Genomic DNA, 12,230 nt, shown 5'->3' with positions numbered 1-12,230 from the left:
AAAAATAGCTTATAGGTTAAAATAATAACTAATAAAAATAATATTTCAAAATACAACCATAAATATTTTTTCGTTTTTATATGGATCTTAATTACCGAAATAAATTTATAATTTTGTCTTCTTAATTATCCTAGCGTACCGCCGCAATTATTACGGTTATTTTTGACATTTTGAAATGCATCGTCATAAACCGATATTAAAACAGTCCAACAAACCTTTCAAAGGTAGATCGTCCATACGCAAGAAATCAAGTCAAAGACTTAGAAAGTGTAATGAAAGTTTTTTAAAGCCACTTTCTGGGAAAAATAGAGAAAATCAAAAAAATCAACTCAGAAAAAATAAAATCATTTCTAATAACTTAAGGAAAGAAGAAAAGGCGTGTCAGTTAGGAACTCCAATACTGTGCACAATTATTCCATTTAACTCTTATTGCGATCCTATTTCAGTTGTCAAAGTATTATCCAATTATATTTATCTTCATTATCCTGGAAACTCTGAATCTGAGATTCATTTTCAAAATAACTCAAATAGTGTATTCACATTTAACATAGGCAAGCATAAACTATCTATTTGTATTGCAGAATATAACAAAATTTTTGATACGTTAGACTTAATCAAATGCTCGGATTTTGTCATGGCCTTATTTGGGTTTAACGATGAATTCCAAGCATTCGATGAAATTGGATATAAATTACTAAAATCTATAAAACTTCAAGGCCAAACCGATACCATAGGGCTTTTTTTCCATAATGAGAGTCATAATTTCGGCAATAAGATTTTGGATTGCGAAAAAGTATTTAAGAAATCATTCGAAATGGAATTTGAGAAGAATATGAAATTTTTCTCTCTACAGAAAGAAAATGATATTCGAAACTTGTTATCTTCAATTCCTAATATGGGCTATTCAAAAATATGCTTAAGAGAAGGAAGAGGCTACATGCTTTCGGAATCATCTAGCATTGTAGTAAATAATTATTCTAATGAAGAAAAATGTCAACTCGTCATTAGAGGTTTTGTACGTGGAGTAGGATTATCCATGAACTTTCCTGTCCATATAACTAATATTGGCGATTTCGTTATTGACGAAATTCGTCCCATAGATGATCCTCTACATAAATCTTCTACTCCTCCTTCCAGCCATAATAAATTTATTCCTAGTGGCTTAAAAAACAATGAAATTTTAAATAAAGAACTTGTTGGGACCATTGGAATGGAAAATTCCATTTCTCTTGATGATAGCTCACATGAAGACTTCTGTAAATATGCTGAGTCTATGCACATTGATACTCCTAATAATTTATCTGCTAATGGTATTGAACACTATGAAGACAATTTAGATTTAGAATCAGAAATTGACAGTATGCACGAAATTCTGACTGATGAATCTGAAGATGAGCATGAGATTTCTTCTGATGAAAAGAGAGTTGAAATAGAAACTATTTGCCGTACTCGTTTTAAAAAATATCGAGGATTAGAATCTCTGAGAACTTCCAACTGGGATCCGTTTGAAAATCTTCCCAGTGAATATTCCAAAATATTTGAAATCGAATCATTTAAAAAGACAGGAGAAATCTCCAGAAAAATCTATGTTGATAATTGCAACCAAGAAAATTTTAAAGGTAAATATTGCGAGATTAAATTATCCCCTGTATCTTCGGAAGCACAAAGAGCATTAAAAGATAAGAATGTTTCAAATCGAATAATAATTTTATCATCTATTTTACCTTTTGAAAGAAAAGTTGGGGTTATGAATTTTAGGATAAAAAGGACAGCTGAGAATAATGATTTAATCAAGAATAAAACACCATTGGTTTTACAAGCAGGGTTTAGGAGATTTTACATATGTCCCATAGTAAGTAATTGTCCTCGTATTTCATCTGCGACTAAAATAGAAAGGACTCAGATACTGAAGCAATGCAAAGTCTTGTTACATGGAGATTATTACATTATTTCATGCTACAGCACAATCGTTTTTCCCCCATGCCCTATTTTACTTTTTTCACTTCGTGATATAAACTCTAATTCTCAAAATAAAATTACTTATAAAAACTTCAAGCCTGGAAATTTTACATTAAATGATTGGCCTCTCGCATGGGGTGACATCCTTGATGCAGACCCATATCGTGTTATTGTTAAAAGAATAGTGCTAGTTGGCAACCTATTTAAAGTAAGAAAATCGAAAGCTGTTGTAAGAAATATGTTTAACAATCCTGAAGACGTCAAGTGGTTCAAATCTGTTGGATTGAGAACTAGGAGCGGCATCAGAGGAATAATAAGAGAACCTTTGGGCATGCATGGATATATGAAATGCTTATTCAGCAGACCAATACAGCAAAACGAAGTAGTAGGAATGCCATTATATAAACGAGTATTCCCTAAGTGGTTCCCAATTACATGGTTCGAAGATAATAACATTAGAATTAATTAAATTCTGACTATACTCTAATATTTTTGTATTTTAGGGGTAGCAATTAATAATGAATCACATTTCCCGAGGTTAATTAGTTCATTTATTTTTGAAAATGCAGCAATAAATTGCTCTGAATTGTCTTTCGATATACAGTCTATTTTGAACGAGGTACATTCTTTGTCTTTGCTTGAATTTAAATATAAATCTATATTACCGTCTTGCCTAAATATTAGCTTACCAATAGAACCTGAGGGAGTGTCGTGTAGTAATGTAGGAGTAGAATTTTTGCTAATCTCGCAGTAGTTTTTTTTACTTTCAGGCATATATTTGGGTAATTGAAACACAGACCAGCCTTCTAATTTGTTGTGAACATTTTCGATCCCAGATTCAGAAATATGATTGCAGACACCTACGGTTCGGTTGTCAATTGTTGGCTCAACAGAAATATTATTGGACTGATCGTAAATTAAAATTTGTTTTCCTGATTTATTTAAAGCTTCAAATCTTTTAATAGCCTTTATTGAAGGCAAATCAAAGCTTTGCAAACTATTAGTCCGTTCAACCTCTTCCAGTTCAGACTTCTCGTCAAACTTTATATTTCTTAATGAAATATCATTTGTTTGAGCGCTGTTATTTAAAACTTCGTTAGAATCGAACGCACTTATATTTGGAACAAATTTTGTGCTGTTGTTTATCGTAGCATCGTTAATGCTATTGCTCTTGTTTGAGAACTTTAACTTTTCATTTAACCTTGATGGTGTCTTGAATGATTGTAGTCTCCTCATAATAAATAAATAAATAAAAAAAAAATCTTGCGCGGTCTCGATTTAAGTTGACTTTAAAGATGTCAAAACTACTCTATTTCGAGAATATGTTATTTTTGTGATGTGATAATTTTATAACATACACACCACCAGATTCCAAAAAAACAAATAATACTGTTTACATTCTTTATTTATTAGAAGTTTAGTAATTCGAATGAATTTTCTACAGGTTTTTTCGACTTTATTTTTCTTTCTTCTGCTTCAATTTTCAAAGTATGCTTTATGTGAAGTTAATACCATCACATACTCTGAAAATAAATCAGAGGCATGGAATAGTGAGTTAGGAGGTAATCAAATCACACCAAGTAATATAGATGAATCCTACGTAACAAACAGTAAAAATGCTTCTGAAGGTATATTAACTGGCATAGGTGGCATCGATTTGCCCGGAATGCCTTTATCTACTGAGTATACAAATAGCACTAATTTGGATAGTTCTAAAGTGTTACTGGGAAACGATTCGACTGTGAAGTCCTCGTCGTTCTTTAATCCAATGGATTTAAGCCATCCATTTTTCCAAATGAAAGAACAATTCTTTAGACCATTTAGACCAGTGACAACAACTACCACAACAACAACTACCACCACAACCACAACAACTACTACTACCACAACCACAACAACAACTACAACTACAACTACCACAACAACTACCACAACAACTACAACTACCACAACCACAACTACAACTACTACAACTACTACTACCACCACAACAACAACTACAACTACCACAACCACGACAACAACAACAACTACTACTACTACCACCACAACAACAACTACAACTACTACTACCACTACCACAACTACTACTACCACTACCACAACTACTACTACCANCACAACTACCCACCACACTACAACAACTANCCACTACACTACCACAACAACRACYACWACAACAACTACTACTACTACCACAACAACAACTACTACAACTACCACTACCACAACAACRACWACTACCACTACCACAACAACAACAACTACCACTACCACAACTACTACCACCACAACAACAACAACTACCACAACTACTACCACTGCAGAAAGTCTAGCTTTGAACTCGCCAAGTTTAGGTATCACAGCAAGCAATGAAGTTTCACAAATCAATTCAAATTCATCGCAGGAAATTGCAAAACCAAACTTTTTTCTTCCMATAGATTTAAACAATCCATTTTTCCAAATGAAAGAAAAATTTTTGAATCCCATTTAAGCCATATTACACAACTACAACTACTACTACAACTACTACCACAACTACTACAWCTACCACAACAACTACTACAACTACCACAACAMCAACAACTMCTACCACCACWACAACTACTACTMCCACAACMRCAWCAACTACCTACTAYTACCACAACAACAACAACAACTACTACTACTACTAYYACTAMWAMAMCTAYTWYTAYTTCWYTAYCRMAACRTTAYTAYTWCWAMACWYTMCAAYWWYWMSTACTACCMYRWCTACTWSTWYAWYTMSKACRWCTCACCACWASAAMTWCTACAACCGTWCCWCAAYWACARCTACTACCACMAMTACCAYTWCTCWYTTCACCWCTAWYYARYRAMCWAMMYAMTACSWSYWCWWYMMCWAYYMCWRCYRMYRGWRSATKCTKMWWRKAMYYWTRYYWYTATCMWMYRKTKYTRCTAMTGCWTCKWAWAAMYWRMAKMYTAMWKARWKAGTCCTAATAGCCCACAAGAAACTGTAAAATCAACATTTATAAATCCAATGGATCTAAACAATATTCCTTTCCTACCAAAAAAGGAATTCTTTAAGCCATATTACACAACAACTACTACTACCACAACTACTACAACTACCACAACTACTACAACTACCACAACAACTACTACTACCACAACAACTACTACCACAACAACTACAACTACGACAACAACAACAACAACTACTACTACTACTACTACCACAACAACTACTACTACCACAACTACTACTACCACAACAACCACTACTACTACTGAAGCAAACCTATTTTTGAACGCTTCCAATGTTGGCAAAATTGCATCTGTGAATAGGAGGCTCAGAGAGAATACAAACAGTTCTCAAAAAGCTAGTAAATCATCTCTTTTTAACCAAATAGATCTAAACAATATTTCTTTCCTACCAAAAAAGGAATTCTTTAAGCCATATTATACAACGTCTACAACAACAACAACTACTACTACTACTACCACTACCACAACTACTACCACAACTACTACCACAACTACTACCACAACTACTACCACTACCACTACAACAACAACCGCCACCACAGCTAGCATTAACAGCTCGCTTTCAAATACTTTAATGCTTTTATCTCAAAATAATAATAGATTACAGCCTACTAACACCCAGTTAAATGATGACTCAAATTTAATTATTCCAGCCCAAAAAAAGTTATTAAATACTACTTCTCCTGAAGCGACTAAGGAAACGAATAAAACTTACGATAACAACTCTGATGCAAAAAATAGAATCAATCAATCTAATAATGCAACAGATAAAAGGTCAGAAAAGCAAACAGACTTATTACAAAATCAACACATTTTCAAAAAGTACACTACAACTACAACTACACCAGCTAACGTTATAAATAATGTCTCGAACTCAAGTCAATCACAATACAATGGAACCAATATCAATTCATTAAATTCAACTGAATCTAATCCTAATTATATAAAAGATAAATCCGATCAGCTTGATAGAGCGCCTGGAAGCTCAAACACAATGAATCAAACTACAAATTTAAATAATGAAAGATACATTAGTTCAAGCTTAATACTCACAAATGGCACTTCTCAAGGCAAATTCGCTTTATCCCCCTTAAATGGTACGGAAGTTGCGCCTTTATTCTCTAAGTTTGTTCCTAACGAAGATACTTCCGACTCCGTCAAATTTGGTTATTCTTCACCGCCCTCATTAAACAATGATAAAAATAGTTCTCAATCTAATGAGTGAATTGAGATAAACAAATTTATGAGATAATCTAAAGTTTATCGCTATTTAAATATTATTTTCAAATCTGTAGAGTATGAGTCGTTTAGAACGTGTTTAGTAATATTAAATTTACTCAAAGTTGATAAATTCTCCAAGTTATTCCTAACGCAAAATCCTCCTATAATAATAGTATACTTAATATTATTTGCAGATAAATGGGTTGTTTTTTCTAGAATATAAAATATCAAATCTGGGTAGCACATTAATACATTCATTTTTCAAATCAATACAAAGATTTGAAACAAAAGATTCGTCTTCTGAAAAATCTGTAAAAAATGTGTTGGATAAGGCTTTATAATTACAAGTATTTTTGGTAAATTCTGTAACATCATCTAACGAGGACCTCATATCATTTTCAGAGCTAGATGGTATCTCTTCAGTTACCACATCATTAATCTCTGAATGGGCTTCATTAATTGACTGATTGCTTGGATGCAGCCATACCATTTTCTCGTAAAGAGCATCGTAAGAATTATCTTCAAATTCATCTTCTTCTCCTTCTTTATGAATGATTTCCAATGAAACTGACTTCTCAATCTGGATGTCTTGCTTTTTCCTACTAAAAATACTGTCATTAAACAATTCTCCTCTAATTTTAATTATGGATTTATCGCTGCAATTATTTTCATCAACACCACTTCCTCCTGAGTAACTTATTTTTTCACTTGATAATACAGGAATTGCAATTCCATCATCGTCAAAGGTAATGATATCACTCTCAAAGTTACATTGGAACTTTCTGGGTTGAAATATACAGCTCAACCTGTTCAATGCGATCTGTTGTGATATCAAATTAGCTGTTTCTCTATTCATTCTGTCGGTCATGTTATATATGCGTTCATAGCAAACTACAGGATCTGTAAAGTTGGAAAATTCACTTTCATTAAACGGTTTGTCCAGCCACATATAAACTTCCTTATACTTATCATGAAGGAAATTCATCATGAAATAATCGTCATTTTTATCCAAACAAGCATGCAATGAGGTAATTAGTTGTTTAATTTCGTCATGTTTTTTCTTTGCGTCATTAATTTCCTTCAATATAATATCCTCGTTGTCAAACCATTCCTTTAGTAGCTCATTTTTAAATTTGCTTATGTTTTCATTCAATATTTGGCAAGCTTGGGATGAGTTAGTTTCGAGCTGTGGTTTTACTTCTTCAAGAAATAATTGCTGTTGTTTCTTCCATTCAGATGTTGAGTCTTGTACTGAATCCAGTTCAGAAATACGTTTAATTGCAAAATGTTGAAACTTCCCTAAAATATCTCTTATGCAGTCTATTGCTTCATTCGCCATCAAAACTTTATGATCGCGGTGCATACCTACAGTTGCACAAACTTCGCAAAAACAATTATGTTCGCATGTTAAACAAAAGTACTTCGCCTCTGTTTGTTTATGTACAATACAATATTCCTCTGCTGATTGTTTTTTTTTCTTCTGAATCAGCTTTGTATTCATATTGCTTTCAGTACCATTTATTCCTGATAAAATCTTTTCTTCTTTTGCAGCTTTAACAAGTTCAATGGCAGAATTGATCTGAACTGCTTCGCTATCATTACTGGTGTCAAGTTGTCTTATTACGTGGCTCTGTAGTGTAGAGACACTATTATGAAACTCCTTGACGCACTTTGAGCAAAATCCTTCACAACAATCGATACAATATACGGTAGAAGTTCTAAATTGGCAAGTTGAACACGGGGCCTTTGGAATGGAACCTAGACTATTTTTTGAAGATATTAAACCTAGGTCACGGGCTACTGGGAGCCCAGTTTTACCCAAAACAGCTGATTTAAATCCACAAACTTTGCACATCATAAAATCCCCACTAGGTGTAACAGCGCTAATATTATTTAAAACGCAGGAGTAATGATATCTATGCAGACACGAAAGTAACATATAAGATTCTTCATAAGTAGGTTGATTACAATATGAACATGGTACAATCTCATCATGATCATCATTGAGAATATCGCTATTGCCGCTTTGTTTACTATTTGCAATGTTAATGCTTGTAAATATAGCTCCTCCAGTAGTGTCTGGGGCTTTGCCAAATTCACTAGAGTTTGTTGGTACATCTCTTTCAAGCTGACTACTTGAATTCATTTTGCCGAATCTTATACTGAACCATTAAAATTAGATTCTAAAATTCAGCACACATCATGTCTTGTCTAAAGTAAATTGTGCTAAGCAGCATTTTTTATTCGTTGCCTTCTCCCTCGGCCGACTTTGCTAATATTATACGATTTACGTGGTTTTTTATCACATATCTCGCTGCTCTTCTTTTCACGCCGTTTAAGGTTTTCTATTCTCTTTTTTTGAATAAACAATGCCCTTTTATCTTCAATTGCAAATTCTACTATAGGCCTTTTTTCTGAAGTAAATATTTTTGGATTGTTGTTTAAAGCTTCCAAAAGTGATTTCGAGAGAGAAAATGAACTAGTATTTACAAATGCAAATCCTCTGGACTTGCTCGATTTTGATGAAGTTTCTCTAACTATGTTTACTTTGTTTATTAACCTTTTAAATACTAGCTTACACTTTTTGGGAGAGTTAATGTTTCGCCTCAATGACATCAAAATTTTTTTAAAGTTGGAATTTTCAGATTTCTCAAACTCAGAGACTATTTCATGTCCCAAATTCTGAACCTCAATGTCGCGCATCTTTGAAATTTCTCGAATTAAAATATCATTTAATTCACTTGACTTTATTTTTGTTGGAATATTACGAATGCAGAGCCTGTATTTATTGACCTCGTAGTTAGGGTTGCTCATTTTAATTTTCATTTCTTTCCATGAATTTTCGCGTAGCCTCAAATCATGGCTGCTAATACCTTCAGCTTCTTTCATTCCAGGTAGAATTAATCCTTTTTTAAGCAAATCCAAATTTTTACTAAGCTTATCTGAACTTTCAGATAATTTGCTACTTTCAATATTTGCAATTTCTGTTCTATTCAGAGCTAAACGGGCAAAGATTCTTCTTCCATTAAATTGAATACCAATTTCCGGAGGTAAAATAATCGCACTAAAATTCCCAGAATCAGAAATAGGCTTTCTCTTATGTCTAAAAATATGGTCATTATAAAATCTATCTGCAACCTTCTCTCCTTCTAAAACTTTTTCAACTGATTCAATATTCTTGAATTTAACGAAAGCAACCCCTTTCGGTAATTGGGTTAGCTTTGAAAAAACGATTTTTACATAAAGCGTTTCTCCAAATTTTCCCTCAATCAATTCCTTAAGAGAAAATTCAGACATTTCAAATGGGATATTTCTTAGGAATATAGTCTTTCCTTCATCTGTATCATCTGTAATCTTACGAAATGTTTTTTCAACCATTGTTACTATTTTTGGATAGAACTAATTTTTTATAACCGCATTACTATAGCGCGAAAAGAAATTGTTAATTTGTATATAATTAAGCAATTCGAAGATGTGCAATAAAACTTTTATCAAATTCAGCATTTAGCATATATGCCCTTTTCTAGATTACTGAAGCAATATAGGCATAAGCTAACTTTTTTTGAGTTCTGTATTTCAATTTTAATCTTTTTGAATCTACAAAATTGACAGTATTCATTTGTAATATTAATTGATTTAAAATCTGGAATAAATAAAGGCCTATTACACTCTATTTTCGATTGATTTTTACAAATTGCTAATTTTGCATCTTTAGAAATGCGAATGATAGTATCGCCTTCTGCTTCAGTAATAGGCGGAAGCCCATTCAAGCTCTTTTCAACTTCGTATACATTTATGCTAGACCCGCAAAACCCGCATTCAGATATATTTTGTTTAACCATCTTTCCATTAGTCATCACGATGCTTGCATCCCATTTAGGGAAATAAGCATGTAGTGCTGAATCCAAATAGCTAATAAATTCGAGCATTTTTTCGTATATATTTTTCATGAACGCAGCTATCTGCTCAACAACATAACTTCTAGAATATTCACCGGAAGTTATTTTCTCGATACTTCTTTCAATTATTTGTCTAATTCTAAAATGCATTAGGTTGCAAGCCGGTATATTATTTAAATAAAGCGACTTCGTTTCACCAATAAGTTTAGCTTTATCTATCTTTGATTCCATTTTTCTAGAAATTAGTTCAAATCCATTATATAAAGCAACTCCTAATGCCGTTGGAGAAAGTAATGATTTTGAATTTTTCTTAACATATTGTCTGACTTGTATCTTCTCAATGTGCTCGTGCATCGTAGCATCAGTCCCGATCCCGTTCTTATCCATTAAATCAATTAGTTCTGCCTCGCTCAGTAATGTCGGAGGGATTGTTTTGCTTTTACGTAGGAATAGTTTGTATGGAAAGGCTAAATTACCAAGATTAAATGCTGGTAATATCTTTGTTTTTATTCTTTCAAATGGATAGTATATCTTTAGCCAATTCTCTTCTATTATAACCTAATAGAAATTAATTAGTGTGATGATTGAATTAATTAACTTACGGTTCCTTTAGTCTTGAAAGTCTCGCCTGAAATATCAACTTTAACGATTGTTTCCATAATTACAGCATCTTCTGAGCATGAGGACAAAAAGTGACGTGTAATAAGCTCGTATAACAACCATTCTTCATTTGAAGAAGCTTGTTCCTTATTCAAACATTTTACAGGATGGATTGGCGGGTGAGAACCATCATCTTTACAGCCTTTTCTCGGTACTGAAAAACTGTTTAAATACAACAACTCGTTTGCAAATGATCCGAATATGCTACTTTTTTCTTGCTCTTTTATATATTTTGAGATATCAATGCTGTCCGAAAAACTATTTGTTTCTGTTCTTGGATATGAAATGTAACCTTTTCTATAAAGATTTTCTGCAATATTAATGCACTTAATAGGAGAAAATTTTAACTTATCAGATGCAATTTTTGTCATTTCAACTGTATTAAGTGGTAAGGGTTTTCTTTTCAAGATCTTGTTATTAACTATTTCTTTAATTCTTGCATTTGAATTTTCTATGCAAGTTTCATATATAATAAATGTAAATAAGTTATCAAAAAGTTTACCTCTTTCCCATTCAAAAATTACGTTCGACATTTCTTTGTTATTCCCTTCATAAATCTTCATCTTAACTTCCAATGTGATCGTCCACTCATCTTCCTCTCTAAAATTAATAATCTTTTTATATCTGCTTACAACGAATCCAAGAGTAGGGAATTGGCATGTTCCATAGCTAAGTGTGCGTTCTGGAATCGGGAATAGCCTACTATACCTCAGAGTTAAAAACCTCGTAAAGGAAGACCCTACTCTTAAGTCTATTTCTTTTCTAGCCTCGACAGCATCGCTTAATGCACGATTGGGAAATGATAGTTTTTTCATTGCATTGTTAATCTCAAATTTAGTAATCGCTGAAAAATGAGCCCTAAAAGTAATCAGGTTTTTGTTCGAGTTTAAACAAATACTTAGTACTTCGAATGCAATATTCTCGCCCTCCCTATCGCAATCTAACCATAGAATCAAATAAGATGATATTTTTGAAAAATATGTTAAGTTATCTGCAATTCCCATACAGTCAGGTAAAATTGAACTAATAACTGGCGTAGATAGATCCAACAGCACAACAGGGTTTACCGAACCCCAGTCTGAATATTTTGATGCAAATCCTAGTTGCTTCAAATGGCCTCTTACTGATGTAACTATCATGTTACACTCATCCCCACAAAATTCATAAGGGAAGTATAACGCAACATTTGTCTTACTTTTGCTCTTCAATTTATTTGGTGATTGAAATTCTGGGCAGAGAATATTAGCAATTTCTTTTGCAACAGAATTTTTTTCTGCAACGCATAGAATTGTTTTCCTATCACCTCTAATACAGCTATTTGGTAAAAAGTTTGTGGGCTTGTAATTACAGCCACTGTTGTCTTTTTTAAAAGTCTTCCTCCTAATTTTTTTGTAGCTGAACAAATTAGTATTATCCTTTTTCTGCATTAATTTTTTATTTCAATTGGAAATTATTATACCCGCGATC

The 12,230-nt window shown here is 32.8% G+C and overlaps 7 protein-coding genes across 7 annotated transcripts; 3 read left to right on the top strand and 4 right to left on the bottom strand.

The window, feature by feature from the left end:
- Positions 1-175: 175 nt before the first annotated feature.
- Positions 176-2,428, top strand: cgd5_1240 (Tsr1p GTpase, multitransmembrane region protein; the record flags this gene model as incomplete). The annotated part of the gene is made up of 1 exon (XM_626073.1): positions 176-2,428. One exon carries the CDS (start codon positions 176-178, stop codon positions 2,426-2,428), a length of 2,253 nt encoding a protein of 750 aa, XP_626073.1.
- A 14-nt stretch (positions 2,429-2,442) lies between these two features.
- On the bottom strand, positions 2,443-3,195 carry cgd5_1230 (hypothetical protein; the record flags this gene model as incomplete). Its single annotated transcript, XM_626072.1, has 1 exon — positions 2,443-3,195. The coding sequence occupies one exon, from the start codon at positions 3,193-3,195 to the stop codon at positions 2,443-2,445; it is 753 nt and encodes a 250-aa protein (XP_626072.1).
- Positions 3,196-3,388: 193 nt separating this feature from the next.
- On the top strand, positions 3,389-4,453 carry cgd5_1220 (hypothetical protein; the record flags this gene model as incomplete). Its single annotated transcript, XM_626071.1, has 1 exon — positions 3,389-4,453. The coding sequence occupies one exon, from the start codon at positions 3,389-3,391 to the stop codon at positions 4,451-4,453; it is 1,065 nt and encodes a 354-aa protein (XP_626071.1).
- Positions 4,454-4,975: 522 nt separating this feature from the next.
- Positions 4,976-6,208, top strand: cgd5_1210 (hypothetical protein with Thr stretches, possible mucin; the record flags this gene model as incomplete). The annotated part of the gene is made up of 1 exon (XM_626070.1): positions 4,976-6,208. The coding sequence occupies one exon, from the start codon at positions 4,976-4,978 to the stop codon at positions 6,206-6,208; it is 1,233 nt and encodes a 410-aa protein (XP_626070.1).
- Positions 6,209-6,388: 180 nt separating this feature from the next.
- Positions 6,389-8,350, bottom strand: cgd5_1200 (ring finger and bbox containing protein, putative; the record flags this gene model as incomplete). Its single annotated transcript, XM_626069.1, has 1 exon — positions 6,389-8,350. One exon carries the CDS (start codon positions 8,348-8,350, stop codon positions 6,389-6,391), a length of 1,962 nt encoding a protein of 653 aa, XP_626069.1.
- Positions 8,351-8,430: 80 nt separating this feature from the next.
- cgd5_1190 (nucleolar protein NOP4; rrm domain containing protein) lies at positions 8,431-9,603 on the bottom strand (the record flags this gene model as incomplete). The annotated part of the gene is made up of 1 exon (XM_626068.1): positions 8,431-9,603. A coding segment is annotated over one exon (1,173 nt), but the record flags the coding sequence as incomplete, so codon positions are not given.
- Positions 9,604-9,701: 98 nt separating this feature from the next.
- Positions 9,702-12,190, bottom strand: cgd5_1180 (DNA topoisomerase III, putative; the record flags this gene model as incomplete). The annotated part of the gene is made up of 2 exons (XM_001388225.1): positions 9,702-10,661; positions 10,706-12,190. 2 exons carry the CDS (start codon positions 12,188-12,190, stop codon positions 9,702-9,704), a joined length of 2,445 nt encoding a protein of 814 aa, XP_001388262.1.
- Between the last annotated feature and the right edge of the window lie 40 nt (positions 12,191-12,230).

This window comes from Cryptosporidium parvum, chromosome 5 (assembly GCF_000165345.1).
Source record: "Cryptosporidium parvum Iowa II chromosome 5, whole genome shotgun sequence".
Taxonomy (NCBI): domain Eukaryota; phylum Apicomplexa; class Conoidasida; order Eucoccidiorida; family Cryptosporidiidae; genus Cryptosporidium; species Cryptosporidium parvum.
The sequence above is the reverse complement of the archived record's forward strand: the minus strand, read 5'-3'. Positions and strand labels throughout refer to the sequence as shown.